We start from the raw sequence: 16,246 nt of genomic DNA, 5'->3' as shown, positions 1-16,246 counted from the left end.
CGGCAATATTTGTCACGGACGGCGATATTTGTCACAAGGCTGATCTACAGAACAGCTTTATCTGTCAAAACGCCGATTTGCAGGAGGGCTATATGCGTCACAACGCCGATCTTTGGTTAAGTAATATAAATGCGATTCTACTAGTTTTTTGTTTTGTCTGCTACTGGAGGAAACCTCGAAGACACGCAATATAATAGCTGAGATAATTTGATGTTGTGTTTTCAAAGCATTGGTATTAGTGTTTTGAAGCAAGTTGTGAATCTCAAAAAACCTATATTAAAAATAGCGATTATTCTTCATGTTGCAGAAAGCAAATTTAAACTTTCACTTTCTTCTTGTATTTGTGTGATGGTTCATATCATTCCCTTACAACCTTCTTTCTTTCTAAGGGATTCAGTGTTAGTTCTTCTACTGTCAATAGAAGTACACCAACTTTCGATACGGCGTTAGAGAATTATTTGCAATGGCCTTCTCGTCAGGAATGATCAAACTAGTGGTAACTGTGTTTAATTTAAAGCCTTTATGTTCAACTGATGGGACAAGAAATGAAATATGTTGACCAAAATAAAACTAACGGCAATTCTAGTAAGGTCATAAAAGCTTTAACGCAACCACAAAAATGTGGTTATTCACTGAAGAGTTAATATTTTAGGTGATAAGAATTATGCTTATCAAAATCCAGTGACATCATATTTAGCCACTCAACTTTGAAGAGGAGTCCATTATGATCGACACCTTGCAAACTGATTTAACCACAACATAATTCATTAAAAAAGAATGGTCTTTGCTTTTTGAGTAGACAAATATACATTGTACTTCAATAAAATGAAATTTGTCATAAAAATGACACACCTTAATTATGTTGAAAAGAAAATAACTGGTTTGAAAGTTTTTAGAAGTAATAATCTATAGGCTTAGGTACACAGAACTTTGATTGCAAGCAGTTTGTTTCTCATTTTTTTTTTTTTTTTACTAGACGCTATTACCGTTTGCAATCGACCTCCGATATGTTATTCAATAAAATTGAAAGCATATTTTTACAACTATCCTATGAGTATTCTGATGAGGACTAACCGTTGCCAACTAGGACCATTAACTGAATGTAAGAGACCCGAAGTTTTCTAGCAATCGCCCAACCCCCTCATCCGGCACACAAACCACACCAACACCACAACAACCACCACCAGCAACAGCACCAGACAGATCGAAAGGGCCTTAATATGTTAAATTTCTAAACTTAAAAATGGCCGTTGTAATGTTTATGTAACAGTTTCATTTATAATGTTAATATCTCTTAAAATCCTTTTATTTACTCCGCTTTCCGATGTCCGCTTTCCAATCTCCGACCTCCACCACACATGTCTGTCGTCACCATGTAGTATAGTCGCGTGTTTTACGTCAGATGCTATTTTCAGTCTTTATATGAAATATGTTTCCAAAGAACTAACTACAACTTCTTCGTTTACCAGGGCCGCTGAGGTAACTATAGAACATGTTACTATTTCCTGGAATTTGTTTTTATTTTTTTGTGATTTTATACCTTTACAAAACACGGTTTATTTCTTACACTGAAAAATTACACGAGTTGTGCAGAAGACTAAATAAACAAAAAATTACACCCACACATAATGAACCCTGCAAAACACAAGCATATGGCATATGAAATTTATCTTTGTCAACTCGATGAAAATCCTGAATAGACATTTAAAAATGTTAACATCAGAACACTGGCATTGATCTGACAAGACTTTTCAAATCAGAACGTAAAACGAAATAATCATCATAGTATATATACATTGGACACCTGGCTTTTTTCAGTAAATGCCCAAACGGTCCTCAGAACCTGGTCAGTATTTGTAGCGTATATACCGTACTTATCTGTAAACAGACGTTTTCTTGACAACTGTAAAACCTGGAAGGTATTTTTGGGTAAATAGAAATTTTCCTGCGATTGAAAAGTTTGCTTTGATTTTCAATTAAATACGTTATAATTTGTGTACTATCCATCCGAGACAAAATAACTGTTCGTACATAACAATTTAAGAAGACTGAATGAAATATTTTTGCAAGTACATTTAGGCCATGATGACTGAAATACGATAACCGATATAAAAGATGAAATGTGTTGTAAAAAGTTTGTAGCTATCTCTTCAGTCATGAGACGTTAGTATGGTGGTTAATTTGTATCATTTCGTTCTGTCGTTGTGTCGCAGCGGCACAAAAACAAACGTCGTTATGGCGTCCCGCCGTCGTCCGCCCCGCAGAACGTCATTATGGCGGCTCGGCAAACGGGGCTACATTCGGCGGAGTGTCGGACTTTTGTCGAGGCGCCATAACATGTTCGACGGGGCGACGTTTGGCGGTGCGACATTTACATCTTTCAAAAATGTATAAAATGTGGCTGCAGTGAAAATTACCAGTAGGACAAACTTATTGACATATGATATTTACAAGATATCAAAACTATTATACAGAAGGAACGCTGTTTTGATAATGTGGACAGCCAACATTCTTAATAGCTTTTTAACACATGTTTAACATATTATCATTCGCTGTATCATGCAGTGTCATATATACATTCTATGTCAAACTTGTTGCAATGAAACATGTTGAAAAATTCGCCTGAAGGCGGGTAGCTTTAAACAACCTTTTAAAGCCAATTCACCTAAATTCAGATTTCATAGATAAAGGGCAAGTAATAAATTAATTTAAAACCCAGAAGTGGGTAACTGCACACATCCATTGTGACCTAAACGTACAACGTAAACGTGGCAATATTTTTCTGACAACATGCGGTAGGCAACAAAGGCCATTATAAAGAAGAGGGTAACCATAAGCCGACGCGGCGATGTGCCCCGTCTTCTAAAGATGCCTTATGCCTTCTCACGACGAAGGCAGAAGTCATGCTATAGAAAGACTTATTCATTATCTTTTGCTTACTAAACCTCTTGCATATGGAAGTCATCATTACACTCAACAAAATTCCTAATCAGTCAGTTTATATTGTATTACTATTTTGTTAATAATGCATGTATTCACACGAAATTTCACATACCAACATTTGGATAGGTACTGCAGCTAATTATTAATTTATTTTTGGCGACTCACGGCCAAGGTAACCGCATTAGGCGTTTTGACCAATATTCTATATTTTGCACATACAGGGCATGTGCACGAACATGCACGTGTTCATTTACACTTTTGACATTACTGGCGAAAGTCCTACTAGAACAAGAGCTGTCCGTAAGACAGCCAAGCTCGACTATTCGAAATATTGTCACAGAAGCAGGAAATTATTACCCAAAAAAAATTTGACCAAAATACATATCAGAGTTATGGGACTTGATGTTATCAACTAGTTTTATAACCCCGAAGAAACATGTTAAGTTTCAATTCAATATCTGCATTAGTTTTGGGGATAGTAACTTGCATGTAAAACTTAAACCAGAATTTTCTAAGTCCAAAAGGGGGCATAATTTGCTCAAAATACATGTTAAAAGTTATGGAACTTGACCCAGTGAGGTTGGTAATTGATCTAGAAAAAGAATAAATAAGTTTCAAAGCTATATGCCTTTTGGTAATAGCTGTATATACTTGCACGCAAAACTTTAACCAGGATTTTCTAAGTCCAAAAGGGGTCATAATTTGCCCAAAATACATGTCAGAGTTATGGGACTTGGTGCTATCAACTAGTTTTATAACCCCGAAGACACATGTGAAGTTTCAATTTAATATCTGTAGTAGTTTTGGAGATAGTTACTTGCATGTAAAACTTTAACCAGGATTTTCCAAATCCAAAAGGGGGCATAATTTGGCCAAAATACATGTCAGAGTTATGGGACTTGACCCAGTGAGGTAGGTAATTGATCTAGAAAAAGAAAAAATAAGTTTCAAATCTATATGCCTTTTAGTAATAGCTGTATGTACTTGCACGCAAAACTTTAACCAGAATTTTCTAAGTTCAAAAGGGGGCATAATTTGGCCAAAATGAAGGTCAGAGTTATGGGACTTGGTGCTATCAACTAGTTTTATAACCCCAAAGACACATGTGAAGTTTCAATTCAATATCTGCATTAGTTTTGGAGATAGTAACTTGCATGTAAAACTTTAACCAGAATTTTCTAAGTCCAAAAGGGGGCATAATTTGCTCAAAATACATGTTAGAGTTATGGAACTTGACCCAATGAGATTGGTAATTGACCTAGAAAAAGAATAAATAAGTTTAAAAGCTATATGCCTTTAAATGATAGCTGTATGTACTTGCATGCAAAAACTTAACCAAGGTGTGACGCCGACGCCAGGGTGAGTAGAATAGCTAGACTATTCTTCGAATAGTCGAGCTAAAAACACATATCATGGTGAAATTGGCACAAGAGCAACGCGATCGAGCTGTTTGAATGTTGCTAGCCGGGACACATTTACGACACGTGTGTAATTATTTTTGCATTTTGATATAATTTGTTTGTACCCGTTTCTTTGATAGTTATTTCCATTTTTAACCTTATTTCAGCTTACAAGAACCTTCAGTCGGCGGCTATCTACCATTCGCGCTCTTTTGGCGAAATTTAACCCAAGCACAATTCATTGAAATCACCGATTCATGAGCACAAGCATATTGGTGCGCATGCCATGCACGTGCAAAATAAGCTATATTGGTCAAAACGCCTAATGCGGTTACGTTGGCCGAGAGTCGGCCAAAAATAAATCGATAATTAGCTGCAGTACCTATTCAAATGTCGGTATGTGAAATTTCTTGTAAATACATGCATTATTAACAAAAAAGTAATACAATATAAACTGACCGATTAGGAATTTTGTTGAATGTAGTTGAAGTATTTTAGAATAATATTTAAGTTTTCTTTTATATACTGAGTCATTTCATATTAAGTTAGTCCTGGAAGGAGTTAATATATCTTTACCTTTAAAATTAAAAAAAAAACCAACAAAAAACAAAAACAAACAATATATTAGTGCCACTAGATATTTCTGGTTGAATTACGCTTAGATATCAGGGGAGGTAATAACATGACCTGATTTCTCAACGATGTCTAGAATCACTTTAACATATCTTTACCTTTAAAATTAAAAAAAAAAACAAAAAACAATATATTATGTCGATTGTATGCACGTTGAAACGAGGTTGCATGCAGAACGATGGCAGATTACATATATGATGTGATAAATGCTTGATTTTACGATCAAAACTTTATTTGCTGTTAGAATTTATATCCATGTCACTGAAGGTTTTGCAAGTGGGGTCTGATATTGTCATAATCGATATATAGTGTTTTGTTTAACACTTGAACTGTAAATTTCCCAGAAACGAATTATTCTTCAATAAGACCTAAACCTTGGTTTGGGTCAATGACAGAAATAGAGCACCCTATTGTTCACTGAACATCCTCCTTCAGAAATATTTATATTTGAAATCTTTGACAACCAATAACAATTTACGTTTAGTGTAAAAATATTTTATTGCTCATTCAAAATGTATATAAATACATAATAATTATACAAACACAATTAAAAGCAAATAGGTCGCGCCACAAGTTCTTACAACATTTGATGACGGTTAGCCCCTAAGAAGGACTTATCTTCTGTAATGGAATGTGATGTGTTTATTAGAGTGTCGAATATTTTGAATGAGTAAGGGCGAGAACAGTAATAGTACAGAGTCCCATTTGTTCGTCAGACTGTCTTAAGAACGACAGTTGAGCATAAGGACTTTTCATCAGGTTATTGGAAGAGCATGCAAGCTGCAGCCCCGGATTTTAAAAGTTTCAGAAATTATGTTGCGATATTATAGACATATCAGTTTGCAGTGTAAGCCCATGCTTCAGATTATCCATGTTCGACTTCCTCAACGATAAGAATCATGTACATGTACCGCTTAATTTCGACTATTATATTGTATAAATCCCACGCCATAGGATTAAAGGTCGAAGTCACAACTGAAAGTTAGAGAGGAAAACTGGAGAAAATACATCTTGTCTGGTCTCCAACGTTCTTTTGAATGAAAATATTATTAAATCACTTTGTATAAATAATCATTACGATGAAACAACGTGTCGCGCTCAAAGCCATGACACTGCATGGAAGTTCAATGACTCACTTGCTAGTTATAAGTGAAAATGGGGCAATACATCTTGTCCGGTCTCTAACGTCCCCATCGATTTTCAAGTTTGAAATAGCTTTATAAAAGTGTTTATAACGACGAGACGAGGAGTCAAAGGCAGGCGGCGTAGGATTCGCATTTGAAAGGTCAAGATCACACCTACACTGTTACATATAACATTTGTAATTTCTGTTGTGTTTTTTGTAATAATAGGCAAAACAGAGAGACGATACCAGTGAATGAAGTGTAATATATACTTTTTAGAATGAAGTGGAAAATGAGATTGCAAGACCTAAAATCGTTTGTGTTTCTTCGGGCATGCGCGGAGTGCCACTAGATATTTCTTGTCGAATTACGCTTAGATATCAGGGGAGGTAATAACATGACCTGATTTCTCATCGATGTCTAGAATCGAATGAAACTCTCAGTTTCAGGGTTCCTCAGTATTTTATGAAAGTTGTAATTCTATCTTTCTTGAAGTTGTGGTTTTTCATTATTTCACCATCATATATTCACTGTCTTCTGAAGAACGCCGATAAAGCTGAGCCATAGAAGGTACAAACAATAACAACCGAATAATCTGATAACTGGTGAAACGAACATGCATAGCAACCGAAATCATCACACATATAAACACGCCTGTGTGCCTGTAATTGCCGTTTAAATTTTATTGACGTTTGAGTCAACCGTAAAGTGTTAAAGAAAAATAATAATAGTATCAATAATGAAACTGAAGCTGTAGCTGTAGCAATACAAGGACTTGTTGACATTATCACAGTAAAATATCGTTATTGAACCACGAACATGGACTTATCAAGCATAAAAATCTGATGTTACATATCTGAATTTTATTTATTACGTTTGGTTATTAAACTGTTTTATAGTTAATAAAATTGTTTAATATAAAGCGTCTCAATTAGTTCTCTTCCATACCATTAAGAGTACAATTGAGCCAAACGTCAGGCCAAGACGGATCCCTTGTGCTGGCGGCAAAGCGCCATGTTACAAAATTCGTGGCAGCGGTGGGATACAAAAAGATCTATCATATTAACAACTTTGCTGTTAAAAGTTGACAGAAATAAGTTAGAAGTAATATCTTTTATTCTGGTACTGGTGGCTAAAATTGATCGAAAATAAAAGATTCTGGTAAGATCAGAGTTGAGAAATGATATGGAGGCCGTCCGAAATGAAGTAAGAAATATCTTGTCCGACTTAGATAAGAAGTTGTATGAAATACAGTCACGATTAAGAGATTTTCTCTAAACAATGTAAATACAGACGGGTCCGACGGCCCCAGTCCCCTTCAACGTCTTGGAAGGCAGTATCCGGACGAGCATGGTATACATTCCGCGGCCAGAGACCGTGGCGCTCTGCGTTTGGATGTATCGCGTAATAATAGAGAACCAAATTCGTTCCAAAGATTACACGTTAGATTTGCTGATGAAAGTACACCAATGATCCCTCCAACAGCAAATAGCAAATAAGAAGATGCAGATGAAATCCTAGACCTGTGACGGGTCTGATGATCTAAATGAATGTCTAACTATATTAAGTTGCTAAATGAAATAAATATGACTATGAAGCAAAGTCATTGCTTTTAGCAAGTTGCGCGGTTGGTAGGACATGCGCTTTTCTATGTGAATTAGAGCAAAGGCAAAGGAAGGACTACCTGTTGATTGTGATTGCAAAATCGATATTGATCTGTAAACCGTGCAGAAATATTTCGATCGAAATTTCAGGGTATAATTTTAGGTAAGAATGAAACAATACTGGAATTGGCTAAGACAATTCGTAAGCTGACTCGCAGAGTACCCAAGTGCCGCAACGGAATTTATAGATTTGTTAGCTATGGACTACTTCATTGACGCCTCACCAGATGCTTAGGTTCGTTTGAGACTACGAGAAGTATGACCTAAGTACATTACTGAGGCCGAACGACATGCTATCAGATTTGATGCTCATAAAGTTTAGATAGGAGTCGTAGCAGACCTGTTTGTACTATGAATCTAGAGGAGTCCAGAACAGAGAAAAGACTTAAAGAAGTGTCCAGCCAACTAGCTACACTACATGAAAAAACAACAACCCTGAACAAATATGATAACAGTCCAAACTGGTACAATAGAGGTGGGCGACCAGGAGTAAACTTGCGTTATTGAAATAATGGAAACTATTATCGTAATGCTCGCTCATATAACTACAGCAACTAAACAAGGAATAATACAGGTGTACACGCAACGGGTAAAAATAGTTCTGCTACTCAGAATGATAAGAATAAAGATCTTGGAAACGGAAACAAGAACATGTCGGGTTGGAGGACCGGAACCCGAAAGTAAACGCTAGGTCCAGAGTTCATATAGATACACCCTCAAACAGTTTGACTGAAGAAAATAGAGCTTTTGTTGTAGCATGTAGGTATTTTGTACAGATAAAAGTAAATGTGCAATGACTGATGCAGTTTACCCCTTACGGGATGGACAGGTTACCTATAGGGCTTGCCTTGAGGGAGAACATGCTTGCGGTGTTTGTTGCCATGTTGACAGCAATCTTGACCAATAGTAAATCATTCGCGAACAGAACAATGATCCCCTTATTACTATTTTAAAACAAAACGTACAAGATGGAAAACTTCATTCTGGTCAGATATAGATTCCCATCTAAGTAGGACTAAAGTATTATGGAAACAGATTTTAATCTCTTGTACTCAAAGACAACACAATTTATCATATAACAGAAGTGGATGATGGGAAATCCAAAATATAAAAATTATATTACCAAAACGTTTAGGAGCGGTTGTATTTAAAGAACTTTACAACAGTCCATCGGTGGTCTTTCAGGTGTAAACAAGACAATTTAAACCGTAAAATAGAAATTCGTCTGGTATGTAATAACCTCTGACAAAGAGAAATGATGCTAGATGTGTGATACCGGTATTTGAGACTCAGTTAAGATCCAAGTAAAAAGACCAAAACAATTGAAACAACACTAAGTATATGCTACTCTGGAACGGGTTGGTATAGACATAATGGGTACTATTACTACTATAAAGGAAACAGATACATTTAATTATCATTATAATTCTAGTTATTGTGGACTATTTTACCAAATGGACCATGGCTATGACTTATTGACACTATCACAGTAAAAGATCGTTATTAAATCATGCACATTGATTTATCAAGCATAAGTATCTGAAGTTATACAACTGACTTTACAAACATTTATACATACATTTGTATTTATCAAAAGACGTTGCATATCTTAAACTTATTTATTACGTTTGGTTACTGTTTAAAAAATGTTAAATGTTAAACGTCTCAGTTAAAATTCTTTTCAATACCACTAAGAGTAAAATTTAGACAGAAGTCAGACCCAGACGAATACCTTGTGATGGTGGCAAAGTGCAACGTTACAGAGGTAATGAAATGAGAAATACCCCGTCCACAAGCACCGGCGTAAGCAAAAATTCATAATATAGAGGGTGTATATGTTTTTTTGGGAGGAGGACTCCGTGATCGAGTGGTTAAGGGCGCTGACTTCAAATCACTTGCCCCTCGTCGATGTTGTTTCGGGCCTAACTCGGAGCATTGAATACTTCATTTAAGGATTCCATCCAGCTGGCTTACGGAAGGTCGGTGGTTCTACCCAGTTGCCCGCTCGTGATGAAATAATGCACAAAGGGGCACCTGGGGTCTTCCTCCACTAACAAAGCTGGAAAGTCGCCTTATGACCTACAATTGTGTCGGTGGGACGTTAAACCCAACAAAATGAATAAAACTTAAGCGGAATTCTATTATAGCAAAATTGAATCAATACATGACTGATAAAAACCTGATAAATATACTTGTGCGATAAATACCTTAAAGTGATACGCTTTAAATAAGTACAGGAAAGAAATGCGAATAACCAAATGAACTTCCTTGTTTAAAGAGTAACTTTCAATATATCGTATTATATCTGGTTGTTCGTTTGAAGGTTTAACACAGCGTTTAACGTAAACTGAATGGATGTAAAATAAAATGTTATTCTTAATTCTGTTTTTGCTTGGGAATTTAGATGCAGGTATTGTAACATGAAACTATTTCTATTAATGGTTAATGCAGACGAAAGAACAACACATTTTTTTCGTGTCGATAACAATGAATTAGTATTGTAACAGACAATATGATTTGTGATCGTTCGGTCAATTGGGTAGTTGAGAGGCATAATTATGTAAGTCGCGTTAGTTTCATACGATCAAATACCTGTTTTTGGTCAGATCATAGAAGGTCATGCTCGTTCAAGTTAAAAAACGACCGTAATATGCAAAAAAATAACTGATCATCACTTGCGAATTCACATCCTGATTTTTATGAACATATAATTATCTAATGTAAACATACTCAATGTCTTTGTTTAGTTTAAACCCCTATTAACCAAATGCAACAGACTTGTTCTACCCGTAACTAATCATCAACAAGGCCTAAGCCTAAAGGCTGATAGTAGTATACATGTAGTAATATACTGTATCATAAATGTTTTAATTACGTACTAAAAATGTCTTTCTTTCTTCGCAGATAAAGCGGTATTTTATATCTAATGCTTTAACACCGATTTTAACAGTGACCTGTACGTTGCTGTGTCTTTCATGGACTTTGATATTTGTCATACACTTTCTTTGATCTTTTAACTTCGTATACATTGTGTAATGTAATAAAAAGCGCACGGTAATAAAATTGCGTACGGCTGGTAGGTACCTGGAAAGAACATATTTGCGATTGTTGTGATATTTATTTGGCTAACCTAATCAAAGTATTAATAAACTGATTTTATTTGAAATAAATTAGGGGCCATACATAGGTTTAAGCTTTATAAAATCCTACTCGTACCTTAAGATTTAGTCACGTGAGGGACTTCGGACCGTGTGACCTTCTTAATTATATCGTTTCGCGTTGATTCAGTTCAAATGTTAATTTGAGTGATACTTGGCAACAGGTTTAGACAATATTTTGTCAATAATAAATATAGAGAATAATTAAATGTGTTTAGTAACCATTTTGATTGTTTCAAACAAATATCTTTTAGTGAGTTTCATTCCTGATTGGTAAATAAGTTTAAGCTCACATATTTAAGCTACAATAAAATATAATTTATCATGATTTATTGTAGTATTTCCTACTTGATATTACTCCCTTCGATTTTTTCTTATTTCTAACTAATCTTATGAAACAGATTTTCAACCTTCAAAATAATAGTAGAAACATGTGACAGCCATTATAAGTCATAGATTCTAATACATTTTCAAACATGTTACATTATGCACTTCATTACATGCAAGCTTTCGTAATAAGAGTTTCCAGACGACGAAATTTAACAAGTAGGAAACTTTAAATTGCTTGGTAATACCTACGTCACTTGTTTATAGCCTATGCCATTTGACAAAGTAAAATTCTTTCGTAAAACTGAGATCGCCGAAACAACACTAGAAATGCGTGGGGATCAAAATAAAATTAATATTGTTGAAAAGATGTTTCTCTAACTTATATTATAAAGTATCAATGACACTCAAAAGCATGTCGCACCAGTGTACTAGAAGAAAATGCATAGAAATTTTCGGGACAAGTATTTGGTACCTTACGTCGCTCATATTTATACAAAATCATATTCATCAATCAAGGATATGTCAGTGTAAATGAGCTGATCGCTATTTTTCTAAGAAAACGTCGTTAAACTGTGCAACGATTATTTTAACAAATATATGTCCGCCATGTTTTCTTCAGTCAACAAAATAAAAGGAGTATTTAACCTTAAATTTCCTTATTGTATAATACGATTCACTTTCTGATATAAATAATTTTCAATCTCACGCCACGAGTGGTGTTTGCTCTAGGAATGGTATCCGTCCGTCCGTCCGCACGTCCTTCCGTCTGTGCGTCTCTCCGTAAACATTTTGTGTCAGCTCTGTACCTCCTAAACACATTGAAGGGTTTTCGTTAAACTTGAGTCAAATGATCACCTCATCAAGACGATATGCAGAACTCATAAGTCAGCCATGTCGGCTCAAGGTCAATGTCTCAACTTAAGGTAAAATGTTTTAACGTTCCATTTTGTGTCTGCTCTGTATCTCCAAAACCCCTTGAAGGATTTTCATGAAACTTAATTAAGTCAAATGATCACCTTATCATGGTAATGTGCAGAACACATAAGTCAGCCATGTCGGCTCAAGCACAAGGTCACAACTCGAGGTAAAAGGTTTGAGCTTTCCATTTTTTGTCCGCTCTGTATCTCTTAAACCCCCTAGGATTTTCATAAAACTTGGGTCAAATAATCATCTCATCAAGAGGATGACTATGCAAAACTTATGATTCAGCCATGTCGGCGCAAGGTCAAGGTCACAACTCAAGGTCAAATGTTTGAGCCTTCAATTTTGTGTCAGCTCTGTATCTCCTAAATCCCTTGAAGGATTTTTATGAAATTTGGGTCAAATGATCACCTCATCAAGAGGATGTGTAGAATTTATGATTCAGCCATGTCGGCTCAAGGTCATGGTCACAACTCAAGGTAAAAGCTTTGAGCTCTGTATTTCCTAAACCCCTTGAAGTATTGTCATAGATACTTGGGTCAACAAATGCTTGGACGGGCACCTGTGGTCATTCCCCACCAACAAAAGCTGGGTCATTTGCCATATGACGTTTATTGTTTCGTTTCGATGTTTCTCTAAACCCAACAGAATATGCAAAGGGCATTCGTTTGTTTCAGTTTTACGTCAAAATATGTTACATGAACGGTGAAATGCCACATGCAATATTTTCACGAGAGGTTTGAATGCTTTGATCTTACATGTAAAACAAACATATTTCCTTTTGTAACGTGCACCGAGGAATAGATATGATAATATAGAATTTTTCTTCAGACTTCTTTGTCTTTTGATTATTTGATAATGGACAAATGATTTTTAAATGATTATGTTGTTGAAAAGAATTATGTTTAATTAATATAAATGAAGCATGCGTCCCTCGCAAATGTATAAATAATTTTCCTCCAAGCTTTCTAGCTTTTGATCAGACCCTATATAGTATAGAGGATCAATGTAGGTTTCTGTCCTCTATGACTTCTAACACAGGTTTCCGTCCCTATGTAACACTAACAGACTATCCTAACTTCTACCTGTACCTTACCCATCTATTTGTCTGCAAACCTCGTTTTCTTGTCTACTATTACTGACACAACCGTCCTAGGGCACAATGCACGGTTGAGTAATGTATAATAGGTATAACGTTATGAGAGTGCAGCCGAAACGTCCTCTTCGAAATTCAACACAACATTGAATTAATATTCAGCGATACTCACTTTATAATGACTACCAGTATCGCCCTCTGGTGGTTACAACGACTGTCTGTAGCGCCCTCTAGTGTTTTATTCTGATTGGCTTATATCTTACCATTTCAAGTAATGAACGTCTGTTATTCTTACATTATATAGCGTCTAGCTATTTGAACCTGTATCACCAGAAATACAATGTATATACAAATTCTAACCAGACTTAAGTTACATGTTGTCATTTCTGATATAAACAAAACCAATATTTATAGGAATCATTATATATTTTGGCCACAAAACATGAAACTACCCACCTGAATTAGATTGTCGTAATTTAGTACAAATGGCGTTGCAGAATTAAAGGGAAACAACTATGCAACTACCTAAGCTAATTATTATACTACTCCTAGACTGAACTACCGTAGTATATTCGTTACACTTTGTATTTATTATTTTCAGTGGTTTCAACTCAGTTGTACAGGTATTGTACCTTCTTATCAATACAATGTCTATGCAACACGTGCATTATCCCTGTGAAATTACCAGATACATATTTTCAGTATTAATATTTGAATGTTTCAATGAAAAAAGCATTATACTCCTAGTGTAGTGTATATGAAATTAAATGTAAACAACATGTATTCACAGGGCAAAATCATCCATGCTAAATAATACACGCGGTATGTTTGCTTTCTCGCTGTCTAGTAAAACGTTTCGAATTGGTACACATGGATCATCGTTTACATTATACTAGTACTCGGTTTTTATCATAGACTCTTAGCGAAAGTGATCAATATAATACTTAACTGAAACTTTGAAGTTTAGTATGTTGTAGCATCCTCTGGGACAAGCATAATTTTTATTACCGTTATGTTCCTTCTTTAGTCAGTCATCATCTATTGTAAAATGCTTTTTAACCAAAGTGGAAAATACCAGGTACTTGAAAATGCAGCTTTCTAAATGGTCAGTTAAAATTGCCGATGTCATTTGTTAGTCATACGCCTGTAAATAAATAATATTATATTAAAATTGATACTGCTATTTCTTTTGTTGTATTTTGCGGACTTTTCTTCTCGCCGAAACTGGTTAGTTATAATGTGTTTTTAGAGAAGTAACAAATGGAAATAGAAAAATAGCGCTCAGCTCATTTAAATGGATAGTTCAGCTTTATACTGTATGCTATAGGTTTTTGCATGTATGCCTGATGATGCTGAATACTTGTCCCGAAAATTGTGACACCAACATACCGATAACTTTTCTTACTTTAGTCTTTTAATTAAAGTTAGAGTTCAGTACTTCATGGTTTTAACGTATAGTTACACTGGAATAAAGTTTGTTTTACAGTAACTTCGAAATCCCTCACAAATAATACCATGTACTCCACCCACCTAATTCATATATTCAATGAGCCCTCCATGGCCGTGAGGTTAAGGTCGCTGACTTCAAATCACTTGTCCCTCATCGATGTTGTTTCGAGCCTCACTCGGGGCGTTGAATTCTTTATGTGAGGAAGCTATCCAGCTGGCTTACAGAAGGTCGGTAGTTCTACCCAGGTGCCTGTTCGTGATGAATTAATGCATGGAGCGGCACCTGGGGTCTTCCTGAAAGTCGCTATTTATATGTACAAAAGCGGAACATCGATAATTTGTTTACAGCCGTTTTCAAATAAACACATTGAGTAGGGATTTTGTTTTTGTTTTATTTATAGTCTCTTTCTAAAAAAACTATATGAGTAGTATAGGCTGGTGATCTGGTACCAGTACCAGATCACCAAGCTGCTTGTTGCTAGGTACCAGATCACCATCCAGCCAATCCGTTGCTAGGGACCGCCATCCAGGGTACCAGATCACAATCCACCGGTACCGGATCACCATCCAGGTACCAGATCACCATTTAGGGTGCCAGATCACCATTTAGGGTATCATATCACTATCCCATGCGTTGCTAGGGACCGCCATCCAGGGTACCAGATCACCATCCAGGTACCAGATCACCATTTAGGGTGCCAGATCACCATTTAAGGGTAATATAATTATAAATACCAGTAGACAATAAGAGAAAAGGTATTTTCTTTCTTAAAAGAAATGGAGTGGCCCTGAAAAGGGCCGTTTTGTTTTTGAGTAACATCTCTACTCAGTGGTGGTATCAGCCGGGGCCCTTTGGACGTAAGGGTGAACCCTGACAACCATGGCGTAGCGCCGACCCATGTATCGCTCCTCCATTCTCTGCCTTTCTGCCCGTCTCCACTGTTCTCTTTCTCTTAAGGATCGGATGATCCTTAACGCCTCACTCGTTCTTCGCTGGGTGTCCCTCCACCTCTCTTCTTCTCTCCTTAGCGTATTGAGGATAATGTTTTAAAGAACAGCAGCTCTGGCTTCGGGTTGTTGCAGCTCCTCAATTCGCTCGGCAATGGACTCCATTGTGAACGAATTATGGAATGTAGGCCAATGTACTTGCTTATATAGGGATCGCTCGGACCAGATAAAGAATCAAAATATAAGCCAATGAGATTTGATCTTACATGGAGGACAAACATCTACATGGACTTCTGGTCTTTTTTGAGGGATGGGGTTATGGCACCTTTACTACTACCCCTAGATAGGGAAAAATAACAAAACAAGAATATTTTGTGTACACATTTTTTATTGAACAAGTAACTGTATTAACAAAGAACATTAAGGATACAAATAATCATGATCTAACACATACAGTTTAAACAAAGCTAAAGCAAGTTTTTCAGATTGATCTGCTGTACAACACTGACAATGTTTAGGTTTAGCTAGTGATCTAGCTTTTGCATACAAGTGTCCATAGAATTGTTTAAACCAAGTTCCT

The 16,246-nt window shown here is 36.0% G+C and overlaps 1 protein-coding gene across 3 annotated transcripts in view; it reads left to right on the top strand.

Annotated features, from left to right (window-relative positions):
* The first annotated feature begins 10,016 nt into the window (after positions 1–10,016).
* Positions 10,017–16,246, top strand: part of LOC128552126 (hemicentin-2-like) — a 193,648-nt gene continuing 187,418 nt past the window's right edge. For all 3 annotated transcript variants that reach the window (XM_053533157.1, XM_053533153.1, XM_053533149.1), the window contains exon 1: positions 10,017–10,174. In XM_053533157.1, coding sequence (XP_053389132.1) covers positions 10,132–10,174 — 43 coding nt within the window. In that variant the 5' untranslated portion in view covers positions 10,017–10,131. The remainder of the gene's footprint in view (positions 10,175–16,246) is intronic.

Source organism: Mercenaria mercenaria, chromosome 2, assembly GCF_021730395.1.
Source record: "Mercenaria mercenaria strain notata chromosome 2, MADL_Memer_1, whole genome shotgun sequence".
Taxonomy (NCBI): Eukaryota; Metazoa; Mollusca; class Bivalvia; order Venerida; family Veneridae; genus Mercenaria; species Mercenaria mercenaria.
The sequence above is the reverse complement of the archived record's forward strand: the minus strand, read 5'-3'. Positions and strand labels throughout refer to the sequence as shown.